The 26,471-nt window shown below is 37.3% G+C and overlaps 1 protein-coding gene across 5 annotated transcripts in view; it reads right to left on the bottom strand.

The window, feature by feature from the left end:
- The window catches only part of FNBP1L (formin binding protein 1 like), a 56,707-nt gene that overhangs the window by 11,925 nt on the left and 18,311 nt on the right, over positions 1 to 26,471 (bottom strand). For all 5 annotated transcript variants that reach the window (XM_052666423.1, XM_052666419.1, XM_052666420.1 and 2 more), the window contains exons 2-9: positions 15,645 to 15,760; positions 7,704 to 7,757; positions 6,068 to 6,215; positions 5,626 to 5,688; positions 4,411 to 4,515; positions 3,766 to 3,894; positions 1,902 to 2,048; positions 1,070 to 1,273 (exon numbers count right to left, since the gene is read on the bottom strand). In XM_052666423.1, coding sequence (XP_052522383.1) covers positions 1,070 to 1,273; positions 1,902 to 2,048; positions 3,766 to 3,894; positions 4,411 to 4,515; positions 5,626 to 5,688; positions 6,068 to 6,215; positions 7,704 to 7,757; positions 15,645 to 15,760 — 966 coding nt within the window. The remainder of the gene's footprint in view (positions 1 to 1,069; positions 1,274 to 1,901; positions 2,049 to 3,765; positions 3,895 to 4,410; positions 4,516 to 5,625; positions 5,689 to 6,067; positions 6,216 to 7,703; positions 7,758 to 15,644; positions 15,761 to 26,471) is intronic.

Here is a 26,471-nt window from a genome sequence, read left to right as displayed (position 1 = left end):
GAGCACACATGCAAAGCTTTTGGACACAGGGCTTATTACCAAACTGGTAGTCATGACTGCAGCCAAATGCAATAAAGATGGTAATATGTTGAAATGATAAACTACTATCAGTCATTAATTACACTGCATGAAAGGTAAATAATCAGTTTTCATTTTAACACAGCTGCAGTTACACATAACATATTGAGGAGGAGAAAAGGAATCAGCTGAATCTTTTCTGCAAAGATCTGCTTGCTTGGAATACTATCCACTGGAAAATAAATCCCAGCCCTCATGAGCTGTAAGGACAGCTTTCTACAAAGTGGCAGAAACGAATTTGGAAGATTAAAACAATCTCACCAAACTCTGAGGGAATCATTTAAAAGATTACTTATATGTTCTAATACTAGCTAAAATCCTACCATAAAATTTAAATTTGTGCCTACTTCCATTTTTTTCCTGAGCATAGGCATATTTTTACCTTTTTCACAGCTACATTTCCTCTGGGATATTTTCCTGTATGGATCTTCAACAGTATGTTTTATCAGTGAATTACTGTAAGTTTTAATATCTTTGAAAATAGCACATTTAATTTAAAAAATAAAGATAAAATCTATGTACTATTCCTATTGATAAACATACATAAAATGTGACATTTCAAAGGAGGTTGCTTTTTGTAGTATTAAAGAGAGATCTGAAGCCTGCCTGATTCCAAAGCATAAAACACACCCTCTCAGTTTGTTTTGCTTATTTTTATGTCCAAATCAACACTTTTTCTATGCAATTACAGAAAGTCTTTACAGCAACTCAAAATAATTAGGGAAGTTGGAAACTACTTTTATTTACTATATTTCAACCTATGCAGAACATCGAATAACGGATAAAAGACCTTACAGGACACAGACCACTGGAAGAATCGCAAAACCTCCTTCCACAAAAACCTGAGAACATCCAACCTTACTCAAACTGTATGTCATCAAAAAACAATGGAGTACGAGGAGAACGTACTTTTAAAATAAATAATTGCTATTTCTATGTGCTCTGAATCTTCACATTTTAATTTTACGAGTAGTAATTTCAGAATTGTTACCTTTGGCTTTTTTCCAAATAGCCACAGCTTTCCTTTTGCCTTGCCCACTGTAGTTTTTGAATCGATTCTCATTCCTTCCTGCTTTGGTGTACTGATGGTTCCATCAGAGATAGTTCTGTAAATATTCTGACTGTAGTCTTCAAATGGAAAATCTCCAGGAGGTTCAAAACCAGATTTGAAGCAGTCTATCACTAGCTGGGAGTCCTAAACAGAACGTGAGTGAGTTTAAAAAGAAAATCAAGCAGTTATCAGGAGAGAAGAAGAGAGAAACCTGGAGACATAAATTTTCCCTTTAAGTGAAAAGATGCACAGGTGGAAAACAGAGAGGACACAAAATGCCTTCTGTTGGACTGAAGATAAAGTATGTTGTTTTTTTTTTTCTCAGCAGCGTTACCAATGGCACAAATCAAAGCATACATACACTGTTATTCAGAAGCCAGCAAAGAGTCCACACAGGTTCTTAGGAATTTAAGACAGGGCAATGGTTTATGCCCAAATTAGACTCCATCTTTTTATACTTTATCCAATTTAATGCTACATGCCAGAGAAGACACCAACCATGTTGGTATTCTGGGATGTTTCAGGATATGCAAAACAACGCATCCAAATCATATATGATGTTAAACATCTTCAGATCAAAGTAAAACAATAAAACATGAAGAGAACAAATACCAGCAGTACTGGAAACAATCATTAAGACTAATACTTTTATGGCAAATAATTGAAAACAAAAAAAATGTACAGGATTAAGTAATTTTCCTCTTCTCTCCCACTCTCCATGCATCAGTTCACTTTCTAATATGCATTTCCTAAGTAACTCAATTCTACTTACTCTATGTTCATCAACTGATTTTGCTGCAAGGATCATCCCCTCTAAGCATTTGGAGATGATTGGAATAACCTTGCGCTCAGAGTCAGCAAAGCCTTTGTAACATTCACTAAGTTTGATAGTCCTTCTTTCATCCATTTCTTGAAGTTGCTGCAAGCACAAAGGAAGATAAGTATTTATGGACATTTTTTCCTGATCCCGATGTATGCAGCTGCTGTGGTCACCACAGTGTAGTATGGAATTTCTGTACCTTCCCAGTATTACTATTTACCCAACAAAACAGAACCTAATTAAATTTCAAAAAAAGGAAGTCCTGTCAGACATAGATTTGAGATCCCCTACAGAAATTAGAGTTTATATTTTATATTATATTTATAAAATGGTGTCTGGAGGACTGAACTTTCTATTCCTTATTTTAAAGCCTGTGTAAAGCGCCTACAGCCTTCTACTTTGACAAATTTCAGGCAAAAATGAGAACTATAGTGATAAAATTCTGTTGATTTCTACATCTCCTCACTCTCTTCTTCCAAACAACCTCTCTGGTAATAGTACAGCCACCTGAAATCTCATCATCTTTAACTCTGCATTTATTTCTATCCTCTCCAATAAATACCAATGGTTAACAAAAAATACGAAAGGTTCAGAATATTAAAATCAAAACTGAAATGTATGCATTCAAATTTTCTCTTTCAAATACAAACCGTTTCCTTCACAAATGCGCAAGAAAATAAAGAAAAAAAGATTACCATTATAGAAGATCTGTAAACAAAGTCTACTGGAACACAACACAAAAGAACAAATTAAAGAGAAATACTAGTAAGATAATAGCCCAGAACACTTCACCTAAATTAACGTGACAAAGAGAAGGAAACAATAGGCAATAAATACATAAACAGGTTATCAAAATGGGTTAAAAAAGATGGATTTCCTGTGTCTATTCTAACAAAGGCAGATATCTCAAAGAGTGTCTAATTTTATAAGTGAAACAAGGCAACAACCTTAGACCTGCTGAACACCTCTCCCCAGGCACTCTCACATGAAGTTATTAAACACTTGCAAGGAAATAATTTAGAAAACATAGTCCCAGGAGAAAGTAGGACCAGGCCTTTTTGCTTTTACTGGAGACTTTTAGAAAACACAAGCCATTTCAACACTAGAAAAATTGGACCCAGCTACAAAACCAAAACTGTTTCTCCTGGGACTTCACTGCAATATTCCATCAGTGCTAATGCCAGATCTACTTAAGTACTGCTTACCAGCTAAAATATTGTAAGATTCTATAATCAGCCATTTTTAAATTGATACACCTTCAAATGAAGTCAACATTTTTACTTCCATTTCCACACTCCACGTACTCCATGCATTTGTGATATTTTAGGGAGTTCTGTGCATTGCTTGTAATACTGCTGAAGCAATGACCACCTGAGTGTGCAGGAAGCACTTCTGCCTCCAGATCTACCCAGTATAAACCTGCTACATAAGACCCATTAAATCACACTGCCACCATTAGCTATGTGCTTTCCTATGTCCCTACGAGTCAATGCATGAAAAAAAATAGAGAACTAGTGATCAAACTTTGCTAGAATGATTGTTTTAACATTTGCTCTCATACGGATGTCCAACATTTTTATTTTACTGCTCTGTTTCATTAATACTTCAAGTCTTATGTAAAACCTTCATGAAGTATTTCCAGTGCAAGTGTAAGCATAATCACTGAAAACAAACTCTTTAAAAGTCGACTGTATGAGATCGTTAATTTCTTGATAAAATTATCTACTATTGTACAATAAAAGAGAAATTTGACATTTTAAATTCTACTTTCTCCTTTAAAAAACACCAGTCATGCTTTCTTCATTAATTATTTTACCTTGTAAATCTGAGGAATGACAATGTAGTAGTGTTTGTGCTGTTCACCATTAAAATTCTGTAGTTGTGCAGCATATTCATTTTTGTTTTCATCAGCCATGTGTGTACGCAGGTTTAACTGTTGCTTAGCCTAGTAAGAAAGTGTTATTGGTTCAAATATGTCTTCAGCTTTTCAGTGGTACACAGCAGTATTGTAATTTATTTTGCCAGTATGTAAAAACACTAATCAAAATCATCATCACAACTTATGTCTTTACAGTACAAGGAATGTGAGCCTTAATTTATACAGACAGCCAAGAGACCTAATTTGTTACACAGAGAGAGAGTAGTGGTTATTTCGGCTCCCTTAGCCACACTGCTTAAATACATATGCAAAAAACATAGAAGAGGCTGAACGAGACTACATACATACGATAAAATGCCAGATGCCAGTAAGTCTGCCAACTGAAGGGAGAAAACTGACTCAGCATCATCTCAAGGATGATGAAGCAGACTCCATGTACATTTTATTCTTTCATTTTGCACACAATAATCAAGCATATCTTATACATAATTTTGAAGGACGTTGTTCCAGTATGATAAATAAACAAATATAATTTGTTTATAATAAAGGGAGAGTAGAAGACAAACGTGGCACTGCTCTTACCTTTTCAACATCAGCCTTTGTCGCATTAGTGTCGTTGTCCAGTCTTTCGTAGCTTTGCTGCGCCTTCTCTGCCTCTCTGCATTCTCTCTCAAATTTCTTTTTACTCTACAAAAGCCACAAACTTACTGCTTCAGCTACTATCCCATTTTAATTTTTAAAGCAACTCTGAATTTTAAATATCAAAGCTTCCCTTTAAGACCTTAAATTCCCTAAATACCTTTATTTAAGTAAACACAGTTAACATTATTTAGTATACCCAACATTCAATAATTCTGTCTGCTTTCAAGATAACTTGTAGGAAAAATCATTGCAGCTTGGGAAGTTAGTAACTCTAGAGAGGAGCAGGTAACAGATGTGAGTACTACTCTTCTGCTTTAGAAAACAGTCAGGCAACGGAGGTTAACATGTCCCTTTCAAAGGACTCATCTGCGCTCAAAAATACAGCGGACAGAAGCCAACTGATTGTTACTGGTGAACTCTGGGGACTATCTGTCTGAAAGGTAACAGCATCTTGACCTACCACACCTGCTTCTACTCTGATCACCTGACCATGAATTAAAACTCTGACTTGACACTGAAGCAAGACATCAATCATCTGAGTTCACAACAACAAAATAGAAATTCACTTTTCCAGTTTTGCTTCACAACAATCTGGATCACAGATAATAAATTTCAAAGATACAGAAAGAGCAAAGTATTGGAATGCATTGTGAACACACTGTTTTGCATTTTTTAATCCTTAAAAGCAATGTCTGTAATTTATTTTAGAGAAATACACTTTCTGCATTTCTCTGTAAAAGTATAATCCTGTCTCCTGAAAGGGTAACAGCCTACAAATTATATAAAGGGCAGCAGACTACAAATTCAAGTCAAATACTTAAGATTTCACCTTCACAGAAATAAATCATCCCTACTAATTACTCTCTAACCCAATGAGAAGCCACTCAAGCCTGTGCCCACGGGTTAACCAGATTCCTTTACTCTGGATAAACACCAAGGCTTTATGTGTGCACACTGGCTGTTCACAAGAGATTTTTAATTTTCTTTTCAGCAGTGAACTATAAACACATTGGAATGTATTTTGAGCGTTGCTAAATCTGATTTGGCCATTCAATAATACAGCTAAACATTAAATTCTGAGCAAGGAAGATGTTAACAGTTCCATTTACAGATAGGCTTTTTTTCTAGTTAATAATAAACAAAACACAAACTCACATTATCCATCTGTTTCCAGCACATGTCCAGATATTGTTGAGCCTTTCGTCCTTCCTGAAGATGCTAAAATTGCCACAAATAATTTGATTTACATACATTCAGTACTGTCACCATTACTTAGTTTGTGAATTGTGCACAATACACGCTTCTAGCACATCACCAGTACCCTTTGGAAGACATCATTTTATGCAAGAACAGTACCACATTAAAAAAATCAGATTGGCAAAAAAGCTACCAGTAAGCAGTCTCTGAAGATCTTCATCCTCAGGTTTTAGTAAATGTTAACAGTACATAAAAATACACAACAGCTTTAAACATGTATTCTATAAATGCATTATAAAACCTACCTATTGCCAAGTTCATGAAATGAGGTAAAGAAATACATCAGTTCATTCAGAGGCACATCTCATATCTCATTATAAAATCGAGATATAGAAATTACCATTTTTCTCTCAGTTTTTAGATCATGTGAGTATCTCATTAATTCTCCATAGACTCTGTGTCCCATTTCTTCTGCAACGACTTCACGTTGTCCTGCATAGTCATTCAGCTCGTTAAGGATGTTAAAGAAGGCAATACATGAAGTAAACCTGGCAGAGAGAACATACACACAAACAGACAAATACAAGAAGTGAGACAGTTTTGTGTTTGCTTCTTTTTTTAAATAGATTTCCTTTAACACAGTTTATGCTCCTAATTAAAAAGATATCAGGTATATTTTACAATAAACCTTGTTTTAATGCTGATTGAATTACAACAAGTGAAAGTAGGGAAAGCCTACATTGAGCCTAGCACGTACTACTTGTTGCAACGTCTCTTCAAATACATTTTATAACATAGATTTTTGTGGATGGAAAAGAAAGAAGAAGAATACTACCTGGAAAGCCCTGTAGTATAGTGGTATCTCCTAAGCTGCCAACTGAGAGGCCTGAGCTTGGGAACGGATACGTACGTCCCTAGGCTTGGAGGCTGAACTTGTTGCAGAGATGATGTACTTGGTAGTCTTGAGGGTGGAACATGCCAATCATACCACTCATATGCATCCCGATGGATGATCTACAGAACAAGCTTGCTATCAGCTCTGAAGACAGCTGCCTGTATGCCTGCCCACCTCTTGGCTGGAAGTAAGGTGCCACTATGGCTGGCACTAAAAAGGGGGGAAGAGGAGGGGCAAAGGGTAGAAAGTGTGTGTGGAAGGGAAGAAAGAAAAAAAAACAGGCACCACATTAAAATATAGATCTTTCTCTCTTTAACTGTGGAATACCGCCATCTCCATAGGCTTGGCTTCGTATAATTTAAATGCCATCCTAGAACTAGAATTCCTGTTCCCTGTAGCCCAGGTCTTTAAACAGAGTCCAAAGAGATAGAGGAAATCCTAGCGTGGATTTCCAGGAATTCTGTGCACAGCATGTGCTCTGGTCACAATCTGAACCTTAGCCCACATTCTTTCATTCATGTTTATCTCTGAAGGAAACAATGTATTACACTTCTCCAAATAAAAATCGTAATGGATAGGGACCACAGAACAAGCCCCTCTTTTGTACAGCTGTAGAGGAGCAGATGATGCTGAACAACTTTATGAGTATTTATCATTCCGACTTATTTTGTCTCTGGAGTCAGAGAAAGACAGCAAGCTTAAGAGGCATAAATGCTTCTTGCCAAGGTCAAGGCTTGGTTTACACCCAAGTCTCAGATCTGAACACCTAACTATGCTGCAGGAAAGTCTGCTAGGCTAAGAAAAATCACAGCCCAGTGGTAAATTGTTGCTCTTCTATTAAAAAAAACCAACCAACAAACAACAACAAAAACCCAACAGAACAAACTTCTGCTTTCAAACTTTCAGTGAGATGAAGGTTATTTTGGAACACAGCAAGTACAACCTGCCATGTTTACTATTTTAAAATACCACAGAAACAAACGTAATGTGCCATGGTTAAGTATTACATCAGAACTGAGAAGCCAAGCAGCTTTTGTCGTCTTTAAGTATTTTATCTTAGAAGAAACAGAAATTAAAAAATGGACAAAGTGCACCGCAGCCCTTATTTCTTATACGCACAACTTTAAGTGCACATTTTTACCTGGGTTCCTCATCTTTGGATGAACGTTTAGGACAGTACTTCTTAACCAGATTTCTATTAAGGAAGAAGAAAAAAGGATGTTATTTTAGAGTGTGTTTTGACAAAACAAACACAGAGCAAGGTACATGAACAAATAATTTTTTTTCCAATTACCTTATTTTTGAATCTAAGGGTCCCTTAACCTAACACAAGGCAGAAATCTACAGCGTTTCCAATGTCTTAAGTCACTCTGACTTCGAATGATGCATTTATAAGCATTTTAAAACTTAATCCACAGAGACTAGACATAAAGTGTTCTTTATTTAACAGGTTTTTCATATGTATGTGTAAAACAACAAATTCTAACAAATTAGAAAAAAGCAAATACGTGGTCACTGTTTAAACACACACATACTGGACACCGTACACAATACCCATGAACCCATGGATGCTTTCTCCATGCCTGAATTAAGTTTTGAGTGTACATTCAGATGAGTGGTTTTAACCACAATTTTTCTCAATCTTCCATACTACTCTAATTAAACAGACCAGTGCATAAAGACCAATGTCCATCCTCACAAATTTTCCCATATCTTCCAAACATAAGAACCAGATCATTAAAATCTAGCTAATAATCTAGCTAATAAACTGCCCATTAAGAATATCTCTCCTTTAAATTAACCACATTATATTTTTAAAGTGAGAATTAACTTCCCATAAAATAAGGCATGCCAATTACTTGCTTTACAACCCATAAATGGAAGCAACAGAATGCTGACAACTTTTACCAGACATCTCTAATAAAATCATACCTTCCATTAAAAAAAAAAAGTTTACGAAGCAGAAAGTCCACCTTGAGTCAGTCAAGGAAGCACTTTCAAAGTATGTTCCTGAGCAATGAACCTGGATTATGCAAATGGTTCTGTTTTTTTAATTGGTATGAAATACACTTTGTTCAAACTTCTGTTTTGTGCAGAAGGACATATTGTGTAATTAAACTATTTTACACATCCATCCAAGAAAGAAATCAGGTTCGAAATATCAGCTCTTACAGCTGCTATGCCAGCTGTATTTTAAATGGCCGCTAAATATAACTTTCCCAGCTGTCTGTCCAGTAATAATTGAGTCAACTGGCTTTTCACATCTTAAGACTAATTCCTAATTAGTAGCCTAAATCCGTTACTAATCTAATCTAAACCAAAATACCTTCTCCCAGAAGCAGCCACACGGAAGGGTTGGATTAGATGATCTCCAGAGGTTTCTTCCAACCTCTGCAATTCTCTGATAAAAAGCAAACAGCATCTCCAATGCTACAAAATATTGTATGAAACAAAATCTTCCATGTATGTTTTGCATCCCACTCCCACTGGCTGCCTATGACTTCATCGCTATGAACCACGAGCCATTTCATCACTAAAACATGAGTGCTAGTCCTGTCTTCATCTAAAATAACCTGTGTTTTCCCTTCAGGTTATGTGGAAGTCCCACATCTCTAAGGTACAAGCAGTGAGAGACCATGTTCAGCCATGAAGCACATAACAAAATATGAACTGGGAGTCAGTGGAAATAGCAGGCTTGTATCCTTTGTCTCTTCTCATACAGTCAGTCTACAGCCAGAAAGAACTACTGTAAGATCATCACATCATTTACACATCCATTCATACATTAACAATAAACACTGACTTTTAAAAATGCATCTACAAATCGTGTAACACCTTTCTCACTAAAGTCAAAACAGGAATTGTTCTTCACCATCATCAGAATCTACTGCCTGCTGTTAAATTCAACTTGGTAAGGAATAAAAGGAGACTTTCTGATCGTAAAATTCAAAAGATTAAAAAAACCCTAGCCATCTACTAATCTTCTTAGCTAAGTAACTTTCCCATGTTTCATTTTCCCTTACACTTCTGCTTTGCTACTCAGGGCTTATTAATGACTGGCAAACTCCTGAAATTCACCTTATTAATATTCAGAAGGTGAACTACATCTCAAGCACACAATGCTGTGTGTAGCTAAGCAACCATGCAAGTCTTTTCAAGGGAAGATTTTCAGGAGCGTTACAAAAGAGAAAGTAAGCCACCTTAAAAAGCAAAAAATAAAAAAATCCACCACCATAGAATTTAAAGCTGCAAAAGAGAAGGGCTTCAAGGTCCAATAAACAGTACAAAGTACAACAACCGAAGTTAGTAAATAAAAAGCAGCTAACAAATGCAAAATTTCTAGCTAAAGGAAAAAGGAGCGTTCACATGAACAACGAAGCATAAATGGGTTTTGTTTGTTTTTGTTTCACTTACAAGTGAGTATCAACATTTAGAAAGATCTTATCTCTGCCTAAATACAGGTCTGTTTCTCAGGATCCTAGTATGGCTCTGGACCAGTTTCTCCAAACCATGGGAACCTTACATACCTCTACAGCAGCAATTAGAGTAGTTTACATCTTTAAGGAGCCCAAAACAACAGCACTAAGGGCTCAGCACTCACACTACCAGTTTCTGGAAGTTTTAGTCCAGTCCAGTTCTAGCCAATTTCCCTCAGTTAAACACCCACCAGTATTTACAGAACAGGTTCACTTCCCACAATTCAGATTCACTGGGAAGAAATCTAGTTTGCCTGTTTTCAGATTCTTCCACAAGAGAACCAGACTACAGCTGCGTATAACTCACCTGATTTCTTCTTAAACACCATTCCTGCCCCAAACTAGCAGACTCACATAAAAACGCTCTTACTAGAACAGCTGGACTGACAATGTTTCAGCTTAAAGTAAGGGGAGTCCCTGCAAAGCCCATTTGGAGCAGGAGAAACCACAAACAACATATCCCCACTCAGATTTGTACTGATCCCCCAACCACACAGATTAATTTTGAAGTGTCCATATGTGTGTATGTACCTGCACATATAAAATATATTGAGTAGTACATATGCATATGTATGCACTGGTTGATAAATTAGAGAACAGTTTAAAAAGAAAGCAAGTGCTTACTTCAGCAATTCTTGCCACTCTGCTAAGTTGTCCTGTTTAATTCTACAACTGTACAAAAAAACCAAACGCCTACCATTACAATACGAATAACTTCGTTCCCTGATCACAGGCGTAAATCCCACTTTTAACAGTGATCAAAAATGACCAGCAGGCAGACTCTGATAAGCTGATCTGAATGTGTACGTTTGGTGGCCCTGCTAGGTAGGGGGGTTGGAACTACATGATCCTTGAGGTCCCTTCCAACCCGGGTGATTCTGTGATTCTGTGAAGCTGTCCTTAGGAGATCAACATCCAGACTCCACAACTGAGGTGTAATTTTTAACCTCACCTAGCAAGTTTGGTTGACATGTTGGAGATGATGAAGGTCTCTGAAGAAATACTGTGAGCTGGTTCTCTCAGAGCACAATTTATATAACAGTCTTAGAATGCCTCTTTTTATATCTAATCCAAAGGCCAATGAACAAACTCATGAATACACTGAGCCAAGTCAACATTAGAGATCTTATAATTTAATTCAAAATAAATGCAGAATCTTCATTTTCCTTCAAATTTTTCTTTCATTTTAAGTAAAGAAAAGAAAAAAAGAAAATGCAAGTAACACATTTGAGCAACAGTACTGTCAGGTTCAAAAGAAAAAACAAAGTAAAAATTGCAGACCGTGAGAACAGAACCAAATCTACTGGATAAACTGCTCTGCATTTCTTCAGAGAGGGATGACACTTTAATACCTTGGAAATAAAATCTAGAATTCTATCACATCCTGAATTACACGCATCTGGAAGTAGATTTCATACAGCACAACATTCAGTTTGCATGCCCTGTGATTTTATCAAATCTCTCTTTTCAGTATAAGTTGGTCTTAGGTTAACACCACTGAGAAAGCAGCCTGGACTATATTACTCATTTTAAGTTGTGCATTCTGAAATTTCAAAAAGCACCTAATTAATACATTTACATTATTTATAGGCATGTACATAAGATGTCTACAGCTGTACATTTACACAAAAACACGCTAATGAACTCAAAACTCAGATTTATTCACTCAAATAACACAATGTAAAGAATGGGTGCAGCAGCATCAACAGGGCAGAATTTGTGCCAAGGTAACAGCTGTGACATCTGTTCGTATTAAACTTCTGCAGTGCCTACATCACCCTACAAGTGACTAGGAGCAAACTTATGATTCTTCAGAAATGAATTTTGAACTGCAGTAAGATCTTAAAGGTGTTTCACATCTGTAAGGCAGTAATTTCAAATAGTTTTCTGTGAGTGCATATCAACATACAGGCTGGGTTAAAGTAACGACAGTGAATTCAACTTAGAAACATCATCTCACCAGAAAAAGCTTTCAGCTAAATTAGAATTAGAGTTTCCAAAGCTGAATATCCTTGGAATGATTAAGAAGAAACCTACCACACCCATGTTTAGATCATCATCAACCTAATTTCTCAGCTTCAATCAAAGAAGGATATCTGAGAAACAAACACATACGGTGATAATTTGTGTCACCAAAGTCACATTTGAACTTATGCACATTTTAGATCACCCCTCAAGATTCCACATACAGAAGTGCAGGAACTCATCTTCAACTTGAATGGATGTGTGCATACACCGATACCTTATTTAGAAAAACAGCCACTTTCTGGTGTGCAGAAGGAAGTAACAAAGCCCATGAAAAATACATTTGCTCAAATCAATTAGGAAGATTACAATTTTAAAGAGAAACACTTCAGTAGTTCAAGAACAACCAACACTATTTACTTAAACTAGCAATAAAGAAAAGTTGACCAAACTCAGAAACCTTATTCTGCATGGAAGTTTCACCTATAACTCTATGACCACTGTTACCAAATGTTAAAAAATATGGAACTCCTACATCTTATCACGTGGTGGAATGCTTCAGGCAGAACCAAAAGGGATATAAGCTCTCAGAAGTCTTTTCCATGTGATAATCTGGTAATAAACAAAATAGAATTTTGCCTCACCCACTTTCAGCAGTAATGCTGATCAAAAGCAGCATCTGTGAATTCAATTACAGAAGTCAGCCCAGTGCCCAGTAATTAGACATACTACATCTTTTTCCCCTGTAATAAAGTAAGAACAAATACAGCAGCTGTATAATCATACTTAAATCTATGAATCTACGTCTTGTATGTTTGCCCTAATTCTCATCTCTGTAAATCAGTAACAGCCTACAATAAACTCCATATTCCTTGTGTCAACACAATGTTAATTGAGAATAAAGCTACACAAAACTCAAGATACTTCCTTTAAGTTGAGACTAAAAAAAAAAAAGAATGTTTGTTTGCTTTTTTCAGAACAAAGAATATTTCAAAGATAAAACAAACTTCACAGTTTTTATTTTCCGTCCACGCTGAACATTTCTTGAAAGGTGAGTTTTTCTTTTTTTTTTTTTCTTGACATCAACAGTTGAGTTTGAGAGCAACAATAAATTACTTGTGAGAACTCTGTCCCAAATACTGTTCCTAGTTCACAAATTATCATTTCTGCAATTACCCAGCAACCGTAAACCATCAGTTTCAACATCAATATAGCGAATTCATTCAAACACCTCTTCATATGCTCTATGTGCATCACTTGCTTGCCATCTCCTTAAAGATTTGGAACAGCTGTTGCCACCTGGAAACATCACTAAACTGTGATGGAATCCAAAAAAATACCTTAGGCAAGGGCATAGACTATGTGAGTGTGAGATTCTGCCAGGACATAGACTCTGATTTGTGAAAACTCTTATGAAGAAGTATCCTTGGTTCAAGTCTATGAGAGTAAGATCCAACCAACAATAAATACGGCCCACCAGAAAAAAAAACACACACACAAAGAAAATCTATACATTTCTAGCTCTGTATCTCCTGCTGAACTTTTAATTTCCTTTCAATGTCCCATCCAAGTAGAAGTACAGTCAAAGAACCACCAAGAGCTGAACACTTTCTATACTGTTTATGTACCTGCTATGTAAGGGCATAGTAAGTATGAGAGTTCATTATATAGAGATTCTCAGCAGTGTGTTTGCCAGGTTGTAATCCATTAGAAGAGAAAAAAAATGAAGATAAAACCAAGAAATTGCTATCAGAGATATTAATATCCAGCTTACAGGCCCCATGCTGCTAGCATTAAAATTCACCAGAACTACAGTCTAACCCTATGATCTCTCTCTCAGAACTTCTAAGGAACAGTGTGCACGATGAATAACTTTTCTGAAGATGAAAACTTCATGGATCTCAATCTCCCACGGGGCCTTATGACTGCTGCCTTTTACAGTTAACATCAATGAGTGTCCTCCAAAGAAATGACGGTTGAAAACAAGGCGCAATCACATGACAACTCACAGCTAACCATCAGTTCTCTCCTACGGGAAAGCAAGGCAAGAATACCTAATGGTGGATTAGTGAACCAGTCTCCTGGCAGAAAATCAGTCACCTTCTTGTGTGTGTGCTGTCCAGACCCTCGTGGGCAGCAGGCAGGAAGTGCGTGCATGCACTGTACGAGTGCGCAGCAAGACCAGTGTTTTGCAAAGCTGTCATACTTACTGCACATACACAAGCAGCCCAGCCATCTGACAGAACGAGTACTTGACATAACTTGCTTCTCAAAAGTGCTTTGAGAAAAATCAGAAGTTTCATCCAAAATAACAAAACACTACACAGAATACATTTATCATTTTTAATCACATCCTGGAGTTCTGGTATCATCTCACTGCCTGTGGAAAATGAACTTTTAAATAGAACACAGCAAAGCAACATCTCCATAATACTGAAGGAAACTGAATAGACTCATGCAAATAAAATATTTCCATTTTTAAACAGACAACTCAAAACAGATCAAAACTAGACTGTGAATTAGTGCTGTGCATGCTTCAAACTTTCCTTTACCTCCTGAGGTTCTTCTATGTCAGCTTTGGAAAACTGGTATTTATTTCCTTCAGGAAAAAAATTCCTTCAGTAAAGTAAGAGGATATTATATTTGGTGAATATACACAACTGGATCAAAAGAAACTAATACAGAAATCAAACAGAAGACACCACCACCCTCTCAGCTATAAACCTCTTAAATGTGATTACGAGGAAGGGTTCCTCAGCTCTGTATCTGGTGACAATCTAGTTTGCCAATGGTGAGATAATAGAAGACACCACCAAAGAGAAGCTGCTGTGTAGCTTTCATTTGTCAAGGGCCTGGCAACAGCTTCACCTGAATCCCCAGAGGAACACAAGGGTAACAGTTAAAGCCAATTTCATAGTAATATCTTATCTTGCTCCTCAAGTATCATGTGTCATTGGTTTAAAAAAAAAAAATAAAAAAAATCCCACTTTATTCTGGCACCTCTGGGTCACTTAATTGCTACTACACTTCTTGTATGATCTCCTTCTCTAGGAGGGGAAACTCCAGTTATACCTACATTACATTTCATTTGGCAACAACAGAAAGTGAACAAGAGAGATAAGAAAGAATCAGAATCGAAAGGGATGACTCGCTATGGAAAGGTCATCTTTTAAGGACATGAAGATCTGCTGCTTTCTGAAGTTTTCTCAATGATTTCAATCAGATTTCTAAACAAAATGTAGTGAAGCTCTTGACAATTCAACAAAAGAAATTAATTAGTAGTAGAGGTTTGAAACTGGTTGAACAAAGAAAACGTAGGTGGGTTGAACAAAGAAAACGCAAAGGGTAGGTGGGAGGGATAGGAGAACAGAGGGGAAAACAAACAAGGAAACAAGCATACACCAAAACAAAATAATGCACTAAACATAATTAAATATAATAACTAAATAACTAAAATAATTTTGTTTTAGATTGCTAAAGAAAATCGTGTCTGTCATAAAAAGAATTAATGATTTAATTCACTCTTTAAAAGAAAAAAATACTCTTTAATCATGAAACTACACAGTTGCCCATAATTTGATTTTAAGTAACTGGTAAGACCATTTTAAAATGAATTTAAAAAAATATAATAAAAAACTTACCTCAGTTGCTTTGCATAGTTTTGCTCAATTTCTATCCTTTCTTTTACAAATTTTGCATATTTCTCCAAGAAGTCAATGCCCCACTGAGTATGCTTGTCTAAGTTGTCGAACTGATCCTTAAAAACAAAAGGAGACAAGAATACTGAGAGTGAGCGAAGAACTGCACCAACACCAGAAACAACAACATGTAATTCACGAGTTGCACTTTGAGGGAATTTCATCACTTCCACAATGCAAATTCACCTTTTTTCCCTTAAAAACCCTCTCATTCACAAGTGGAAGTTTTCCACCAATTAAAACATAAGCAGAGATAAATATTAGGTAACTAACAGACTGCTGTTCAACTAAAATGATGTACTTTTTTTTTTTTTTTTTTTTTTTTAAAGAAAAACACAAGCAGTAGTAGTTTTGATATGAGGAAGCAATTCTACTCGTAAGATTGTTCACTGAAACAAAAATAACGTAAATGATAGCTGCATGACTAAGTTGAGCATGGGCAGCATATGAAAACATTTAATAAAGTAAATCCATACACAAAGTGTATCATCAGTCTAGCAAGAGATTGTGAAGAAAGCAAACCTGTCCTTGTAATGGTTACTACAAATGTTAAAGGAAAGCAAATGCACAAAGGAAGCAGGAAGACTAAAAATAAGCCTAACTTCAAAAAAATAAGTGGTGATTATTAATAAATTATCTCCAAAACTCATCTATCACTGTGTAGTAATTAACATTACTGATAACTGATTTCACAAATGAGTTTCACAATGCACAATCAGGGACAATGGCTTTCCAAATACTTTGCTCAAGTGAAAAAAAGACTCCACTGGTGAAAATTTCTCCTCAGGTACCAATATGAAACTGGACTGGAAGAACTGAGTACATTTGACACGTCACACTTTACAGAAGTATTTAATCACAAACTTTGCCACAAGTCTGTTCCTCCATCTGATTCTATAAGCAGTAGGCTCTGAGCAAAGACAATTTTGTAGGATTGCACATAGGCCCTGAAGGGAAGAAAGAATTAGTTCACTCTCAATATGAGGAACACCTAGAACATGCATTAGACAATGAGAATGAAGTGAAAAAGAAAGTTGCTCTCACACAGGGCTCAAAACTTAAAACCCACTGCTCATCTTCACCACCCTTTACTATCTTTACATTAGGACAGCTCCTCTACCATTACTAGTGCCTACAGAATTACTCACGAAGGCATTAATGATCTGGTAGATAAGCAATGGAAACTCTGATTCAGTGGGCCATTAGTCCACATTTTGCTGGAAGGGGCAAAGGTAGCACCAGTATGCTCTCTTCTGAAACAGCTTTACAAAGCCTGTTTGCTTGCTGTCATTTGTTGGCCACCAATTATATTATGCATTATCATGGAACAAAGCATACAATATGATGCCTAAAATTAATACTTTCAGGAAGTACATAGGCCAATCCAAAAGTAATGCCTCCTATTTATTTCCACAGAAACTACAACAGATACAAAGAGCCCAACAACACTACTTGGTAGAGCATATTCTCAACTACAAAATACTAGCTCCCAACATAGCCACCACCACTAGCTATGCATTTTTGCCAGTGATGAACAAGAACCTGCATGCCACGCTCCTAAAAATCTGCACCAGCAGAAATGACCCACTGTTTCACAGCTGCTATGACAGCATCACTGCTAGGAAAATGTTGCCCACACAATCCATCTTTCATCAATCCAAACAGATGAAGTCAGAAGGTGTCAAATCTGGACTATACAGCACAGTGTGCTGTACAATACACTGGACAATAGTATGCTATACTGGGTGTAGTAGTGGAGTCCAGCTTAGAATGGCAACGTGCTCGAAGGCCTTCAAACTGATGTAGGGGTTGGTGTTATCATGTCATAAGAGAAAGGTTGTCTTCTTTTCTGGACTGACTCTGGAAGTTCAAGCCTTCAGCTTGGTCAGCAAGGAAGTGGCCAGAGCTGACGTCTACGTTTGAAGAAATCCAGAAGGATCACCCCTTCCCTATCTTAAAAAAAAACAGTGTACATTACTTTACCTGCAGAAGGCAGCATTTTGAGCTTCCTCTTCAATGAGAAGTTAACGTGTTGTCACTCCATGGATTGCCATTTTGACTTCCACTCATAATCACAGAATCATAGAACGGATTGGGTTGGAAGGGACCTTTAAGATCATCCAATTCCAACCTCCTGCTACAGACAGGGACATCTCTCTTTAGACCAGGTTGCTCAAAGCCCTATCCAGCCTGGCCTTGAAGGCTTCCAAAGGGGGGGGGGGAGGCTTTCAGTGTCTCACCACCCTCTCAGTAAAGTGTTTCTTCTCAATATCTAGTCTAAATTACGTTGAGAGAACACATCTGGCTTCACAATTTTTCCAATTTTCAAACAAGAAACCAGGGAATCAAAGTCTGCAGTCCTACAGTCCTTACATTGCTCAGCAATGACAATGAGATAAATGAGCAAAAAAGAAAGGTAAGATCAATGAATTAGCAGAGAGAAAAAAATAGGTCTTTTCAGACAGGCTTCTAGATGTGAGTCACGAATTTATTCACTGTCCTTTCAGCTTCTCAAACAGCACCTAGGTTTAAGCTCTGGGCCTCAATTCAGCCAAAAGTTTCCTTCTCATCCAGGAGCACAAGCAGAAGATATTCCATACTGCTAAAGAAGAAGTCAAATTATGCACTGACACAATCAAGCCAAGAATTATCCTGAATGGAAGGGGGAAAAAAAAAAAGCCAACATTGTACAGAGGAGAAAGTGAACCAAATGGATGCAAGAGAATATATGCCTGGATCTTTCATAAATAAACAGTTTTATACATACATAAATGCATAGGTCACTACATTAATACATCCTGCTCCTTTGTGGAAATGCAAAAACAGCATTGACTAAAGATCAGCAAAGGAAAATTACAGAATAAAAGAATACATCCTGTGAGATCTGGCTAGCTATTACTTTGATAGCAAAGTATTTTTTTTAACAATATCACAAAGCGAACAAATTGCTGCTTGTCCAGTAACACCCCACCACTCTTAACAGCTGAGCAATAAATTTTTTTTGTAAAAAAAACCCACCAAAATTAAAACTGCAGCTGACTATTATGAAACTAATTAACTTCAGCTAATGGACGGCGGCCAGAAGCACTGCCCACTCAAAAGTCAGACTGCAGTTCAAGTTGCTGCAAACAAATCCAAGACTTTAAGAAAATCTGCAGTAGGTCAATAAAGATTATTTCAAAACAAGTGTTACCTCCCTAATTTTTACTTCCAGATTATTTACTGGAACAACAGATGAACGCTGCTATTACTTTTAGTTACACGGTTCTTATCACATTGTTGCAGATACCAGGGAATGTGACAACAGCAGTGAATGAGCAAGACAAAAAGCTAAGCCAAATCGTATTTGCACCAAAAACAAAGCCATGATTTCTCAGGATGAATGTGGGAATTGCTCTCCAACTATAATGGATATCTTTTTTTTTCCCCAAGCAAACCCCAACAGTCATAAAAAAAATAAGGGCAATTTTTTAAATTGCTCCATTTCTCTTTGGAGCAATGAACACTGAGGGAATACAACTGCATAAAAGCCTCACCTTTCCTCACCCAAAAGCAATCTCTAGCCAGTCCGGCCACTGTTCTTACATAAAAAGAATTTCAAACAAAATATGTTAACCCAGTCTGCAATTTTTAAACAGCTAATGCTCCCAACATCCACTGGTGCTGGAAAGAGCTGTACGTGCATTAAGAGCTAAAATTGTGATAGCAAATTCTGTAAAATAAGCAAGTGAATAGCTAAATAAGAGTTTTACTAAATTATTCCTTTCCAAAAAACTCATTTATTTTGTCCATTTCGATTGACGTCTAAATGTGCCTTATCTTCTATTTCCCAGATTCCCATTTAAATGATCTCCAGACAACTCAGTTCTAAGCCTTGGGAATCATTTCAGACACAAAACTGCATCAGCTTAAAAGTTTAGAGAACCTATCTCAATTAACAATAATTAAATCCACAATCCCTCTAAAATTCATTTAGTAAGACACCTTATTCAAAATCATGAATTTCACATGTATGCTACCATCATTTTGTTCTTTTGACTCGACTGTACATCAGTTTTTCCACACCTTAATATCTAACACCACCAATTTTAGCCTGCAGTGACAAATAAGCCACCTTATTTGTAGTTTAGGAACACTGGCACAGGATTGGCTTTTTTCCAGTTCTTTGTTCTCCAGGCTGTCTAGCATGTCTAGCCTAAACTTCCAAGTCAGTCAGCAGGAGCTTAAAAGCTCAATTCTGCACTTAGATACCTCGATTCTTAGCACTGCTACAAGTCTAACAAGGAAATACAGACTATGGGCCAATGAGATTCCATAAGGAGAGTTTCAGAGCATGGAATGAGATTCAGGTCAAAAAACAAACAAAAACCATTTGGTATCCAAAAAATCCCCAGTGCAGCTCTAGATTGAAATGCTTTATTTTATACTGCTTTAGGAAAAGCAACAAATTAATAATCCATAAAACTGCAAGCCTAAAGTAATCCAACTGAGAAACTGGGGCTGATTATATAACTCAATCTAATGTTGTTTACTGAATTTATACCCGTGAGAGTTTCTCAAATGAACTTTCCTTCCTGTGTCCACAGTACTGCAGAAGACAGTTCTCAAACAGAACATTTAACTACTTGAGTACAAGTTAATTTACAAAGCAACTACTTTGCATATTATCACACCTCTCCCTTGAAATAGATGGTATTTGTATGAAACATTGCAGCTTGCTTATTATTTTTAATGAAGATGAAAGCCTTGAGTTAAGTTCAAGCTGTCAACATTTTACATTAATGAGATTACTCAAGGTCAGTTTATTGTTGATTTATTCTTTCTTAACTCGCATTGTTTGTGCAAAGAACTACCTGACTTGCTGTATTAGAAGTTATGGAAACCATGACCTACTAATGACAAGTTACCAATATAGCTTTGTGTCCCTTTCCCCACTTGTCTTCAGCACAAATTAGATTATAAAATTATATTTTAGTTAGAGAGAATGCGACAGTAATCTAATTTGGACAACACATTTCAGATTTTCTGATCTTTGAAACCTCTTCTGTGCCTTTTTTTTTTCCTTTCCCTTTTGTCTCTATCTTTATACATTCCTGCTTCCTTTTCTCTCAGTATAACAACTCTTCTATTTCACTGGCTGAACTCATTATCATTTCTCTTCCTGCCTGCTTCCCTTTATAATTATCTATTTGGTCTTCTCATCTTCTTTTCTTCTTGCAACTGCAATCTGCTTCCTTTTATCAGGCAGACTAGAACTACTTTCAGCTAAACAGTAGTTTATTTTTTTTAAACTTCCTGTTAGTTTTAAACCTAAAAACTAACAAAGAGCTGTTCTATATAGAGAACAAAATATAAAGTGCCTTTCTTTTCTGCTCTTTACAAGTTCTGCAGAGTAGCTTCCAAACAGACTAACCTGCAAATTATACTTCATTCCTCTCTAAAAATATTTATGCATTGAAGTTAAGAGAGTTGAAGAAGTGTGGCTGTTAGCAAATTTAAAGACTAAACATTGTTACAGTTTTTTTCCCAGTCACTGGGGACTTCACTTGACAATCATGCCTTTTCAAACACGATGGAGTTCACAACCACATCAGCCAGTTCCTTCAGGACCCTGCGATGCACGTCATCTGGCCCCACACACCTACATAGCTGTCTAAGTCTGTGCTTTTCCCTCCAAAGATCTCAGACCAGCAACAAAATAACTGCATTGGGAACTCTTTCCTGTCAGGTCTGCCAGGCAGGGATGCCTTGTTTGGCTGCTAGCAGCTTCACAGGCATGATGGACTTCTGGCAGCCACTTTCTAGGACAGGACAGGCATTGCATCTATCAGACAGAAAAGGAGAAGAAATACATGTGGCTACTTTTGAAATGAGCAGTCAGAACTGGAAGAAAACTATGTTCTGCATTTGGAGATCAACTGAAAGACAAGTAGGTTAATACAGACAGGATTACAGCACTCCGAGAGACTGTTCACGTTTGGAAATACAAATACTGACACCAATTTCAAGGTGCAGTACACTAGAATCCAAGGAATTACTGAAGTACTTCTGCAGAGGGTCAAACCACCTCCTTCAGAAGCAAAGAGCTGCTGAATTAGCTCAGCCATCTCATAGCACTCCACCTTGAAGACACTTTTTGGCATTACAGATTACAGCTATGCACTCCAGGTCACCTGTGCCACTGACTTTATCCGCTGGACTAATGATTAGATATTAACAGCATTAGTTTTCTGCCAGCACAGCCAACTGACTGTCCCAGCCCAGAGTAGAGACACTGAACAGCAAAATTAATAAAAGAGAACAAAGGAACAAGCTGCCAGAGTTCCTCAACAAACACTACTATTTGTCCAGCTTGGGAATCACATCTCAACTTCTTCATTTAATGCACAGGCATCTTTGTATCAAGTAAATGATGTGCTTACTGTATCAGCATCTAAACATAAGAGAAGAAACCCTTAATTCTTCCTGAGCTCACCAGTAGTCCACTTGAAAGCAGGCACCTTCAGAGTGGTTGAATGATACTTAGTAGACAGAAGCATAAGTAGATTTTAGTCCTGGTTACGTCACTTGTGACGGGAACCAGAAAAGACTTCTAAGTTTAACTAGAAATTGACTAAATGTGAAATGATACATTACAGTAAAAACATATTACTGTTTATACAACACTTAGAGATGCTGTTGCTCATTGTAAGAAGGACCAGGAGAAAATCCCACCTTTACAGCAAGACTGGAATAAAACAGAGTATAAAACATTGTGGCTTTGCATCTAAACTTCCTACACGACCAACAGCCACACAAGGTCTCAGGTGAAGCAGTGCTGTACAAAACCCGTGTGCTACCACATGATTGATGTTAGCCTGTAAACAACCTGAAAAAATAGGCAAACATCCGACTTGGGAAACTACGCTGCAAGATTCTGACTTTTCAAAAATTGTGTAAGAAATCATTTTGTTCCTCAATTAGAAAAGGTTGCTATGTGGTTCTAACCTCAGTGTACAACATGAGCATTCTAGCATATTCCTAAGCACCACTGATGAAACTATCGAAAACTTAAAATTTAAAACTAACAAAAACCTCTCTAAAAATTATACATACTTCAACGTTATTAAAAACATATCGCTAGAAGGCCAAATGAGCAGGCAGTCCCTCATGCTGCCCCTTCTTCTATATGTGACCTACAGAACTAATCTTGCATTCAAAAGCATTAGTTTTCTAAAGTCTTGTGGAAGCAGCAAAGAGATCTTAGCAGCTGTCAGCTTCGTCAGAGACGTTCCTATGTTCCTGCTCTGGCCAGCCTGGCCCAGCATCTAACAACAAGCAGAAGACCTCCTGCTTTTTTCCCAGTGCAGTTAGGAGTGAATTTAGGACAGCATGCTCAAGAAAGGAAAGAAGTGGTATAGATGTTACAAACAGAAAGTGTTTCCTGAAAGGAGGAGGTAATTAGCCTGGAATTAAATAGGCAAGGGGAGAAGTACAGAGGAGACAACAGGGTCAAGCTATATGTTTTGTAATGAGATTATTATTACAAAATACCCAGGTGCCCACATCATAAACTCAGAAGAAAAGCTTCACCAGCTTTGCCGCTCACAGTGTTGCAACGCAGCTACCTAACACTGCTTTGCAAGACACATTCATTACTTATCAAGGAAGCTCCATCCCTTACACATGCACACACACAACCCTGCACAAGCTGTATTTATTTATGCTCATTCAACTGTACTACCATGAAAGCCAGTTCACACTACTTAGTGAAAGTTTTACTGAACTCAAATTTTGACATGGGTAAAGTAACTACCTTGCATAGAACTTGGAGTCATAGTTCCAAAGTCACTAAAAGCCAACAATATAGTGATAACAAGTGATACAAATTTAAAACAAGGAAGTACTTTCTGCCAGCTGGGGGAGGGGGAAAAAAAAAGGGAAAGACGATCAACTTCCCTGTAATCCAAGTATCACTTCCTTACATTTACTTGCTGTTCAGCTACTTAGAAAGTTCTGAAAATACAATTTTTAACTGACATAAAAACCGTGTTTATCAAGTAGGGTGCACAAATCCCATGCAGAAGAGTCAATCTGATTTGCTTTGCATTTGAAGTTGAACATTTAAGTCTTACCTCAGTGGAATAAACAGAAATAAATTGTTTGGCCTACATTTTATCACACTGGATACCTCGGATTTTTAACAAAGGTACAGCTTCTTTGGAATGTTAATCTCGACTCACCTCTTCCTTTAAGTACCTTTCAGGGCACTACCCCTAAACAGTAGTTTGTAGAAAAGCTATGAATACCAAACAAAATTTGTAACACAGAAACAAAGTGAACACATCCTGATATTAATTTTCAGGTCACTTTTCACAAGAGATGCGATTAAAATACTCAGCCAACATACTGAATACTGTGCCTTCAGGCAAACATCGATCTTTCAAACACAGGTGCAAGTGATCCAGACAGCAACTCCTAATTTAGCACAGTGTAAACTGTTTCAACTAATGTCACAATTCCCATCATAGGTACATTGTAACACAGTGAACACCGCTGGAATGCAAGGTGTTGGAAGTCCAACATGAGTACGCATCAGTGTTAAGAGGAAAGCATACACCTTTCCTTCGCTGCTCCTCACATTCAGAAATTCCAAGCGTACCAAGTAGACTGTCAGTAAATCTTCGCTCTTCCAAATCAGAGTAAGATTCCCTTTTAACAGTTCTGACCACTTCTCCAATTTTTTTCTTAAGAGTTATTAGCCTTTTGTTGTTTATGAAAGGCTGCAAATGTCAGGAGAATTATCTCTACAGACCCAGGTTGGAGCAGACCCCTTCCCTTAAACGGGAGCAGGCACAGCAGCACTTCAGAAGATCAGACATCACAGAGGACCTGTGAGGCAAACAGCTGGCAGAACCAGGAGGCCAGCCTGCTAGCTTGCCAGCATGACAGAGAAGGGGAATTTTCTCTTCAACACCCTGTCGGAAGGTGAATTTCCCCTTTAGAATCACCTGTGGATGTTCCAGCGTTCAAAAGGAAGAACAGAGAAGCCACACCTTTTTCCCTTCATGAATATCTTTGAAAAAACAGGAAGTGTTTCTCAAACTTGACTTTAAAACCAGATGCACATTCTTACAGGAGATACACAGGGCAGTAAATTACAGCCTTCCTACCTTCTTTTAAATATTATTTCAGACAAAGAGGAACCCTGCAAAACAAGCAACCACCACCTATGTATATCCTATTTCACACGGGAAGCTACTGCACTTATTGCTTTTAAAGCAAAATTTGCATAAGATTAACATAACTGAATAAAGAATTTAAATTAAAAACAGATGGCACTACTGGCATCTTTAGAAGCATGGAATTCTTCAGCTTCCCAATTCAGATAACTAACATTACAACATAAGATGAATCTGTTGCGTATCAATTTAACTCCAAGTTTTTAGGATATAAGCCCAGAAAACATACTGCAACACTCTTTCATGCTTCGCTGTAAGAGACTTCAGGAAACTATATTACACAAAATACATTATTAAGATTATCCACAGAAAACTGAAATGTCAATGTATTTTATGAGATCAAATAATACAAACGCTATGCCCCTTCCAGGTTAACGAGCTATTGTTTTTCCTTGTCAAATACCTTTCATTTCATGGAATGTGATCAGTGACATAATTTAACTGCAAGCATATGCATTCTGTTAGAAGACCCACATTTTTAAAACAGGGAAAAACTCCACTACAGCATACTTAGACACTGAAGTTGCATACACAAAAGCAGAGCACAAACTTCAGGGTACTCAAAAAAAAAAACAAAAAACCCACGTGTTTATAAACGGCCACAGCTACATTTCTCAGTCTTATATAAATACAAAACTCAGACTGGAAACATCTTGATTTCATACCATTTCTGTCACCCAGTATGACAATTACATCAGTAAAGCATATTCCACAAAGCTACGGGAGCTCAATACCGAAAGTAAGCAGATCTGCAGCATGATCAGCGCGAGACAAATGTTTCCTGAAGCAACAGCTTTCAGGACAGAAAGGAGACTTCCAGAGGAATGGCTTTACACAGAAACAGGAGACATGGAGTAGGTGTTAGGAGGAAATCCTTTACTCAGAGGGCAGTGAGGCTCTGGCACATCCCAGAGGACCTGTGGGTGCCTCAGCCCTGCAGGCGCCCACCCAAGGCAGGCCTCGGAACCAGATGATCTTGAAGGTCCCTCCCAACCCAAACTATTCTGCAATTCTATGAAGTAAACATGGAAAGATGGGGTCACATCTGGCAATAGCGACACCAGATGGCGTTCATTGCTTTTTGAAGAGTCTATTTTTGAAAGGCCAAAAAACCAGCCAAAGTAGAAATTAAAAAGTACTTCAGCAGGAGCCTGTCTTCTGCTGTTATTCCCTTCCTACATAAACTGAGAGAAATACAAGGATACTGACTCTGAAATACAGTAGATAACTAAAAAGCATAAATAAGCATCAAATCCAGGTACTTGTACCTGTGGCTGAAGCAAGCACCTTGGTCATTTTTTCCCCTCTCATCACTTCTCAGGTTAAGTTTTACATGTAAGATTAGAAGGTGATTAAATCCCTCACCTACTATGTGTTAAAGCACACACTTTGAAAAAGCCATCTAATTGCATACATTTTAAGCACTGAAGTTAACTCTACGCTTCATGCAAAGCAGCTTGTTCTGCATCCACAAAAAAAAAAAGCTCCTGTAGTAAATAATTAGTAGGTCTCTCTCCTAATAGTTTTTCAGTATTACCAAATCAGAAAT

Source organism: Tympanuchus pallidicinctus, unplaced genomic scaffold (genome assembly GCF_026119805.1).
Source record: "Tympanuchus pallidicinctus isolate F22 unplaced genomic scaffold, pur_lepc_1.0 scaffold7, whole genome shotgun sequence".
Lineage (NCBI taxonomy): Eukaryota > Metazoa > Chordata > Aves > Galliformes > Phasianidae > Tympanuchus > Tympanuchus pallidicinctus.
The sequence above is the reverse complement of the archived record's forward strand: the minus strand, read 5'-3'. Positions and strand labels throughout refer to the sequence as shown.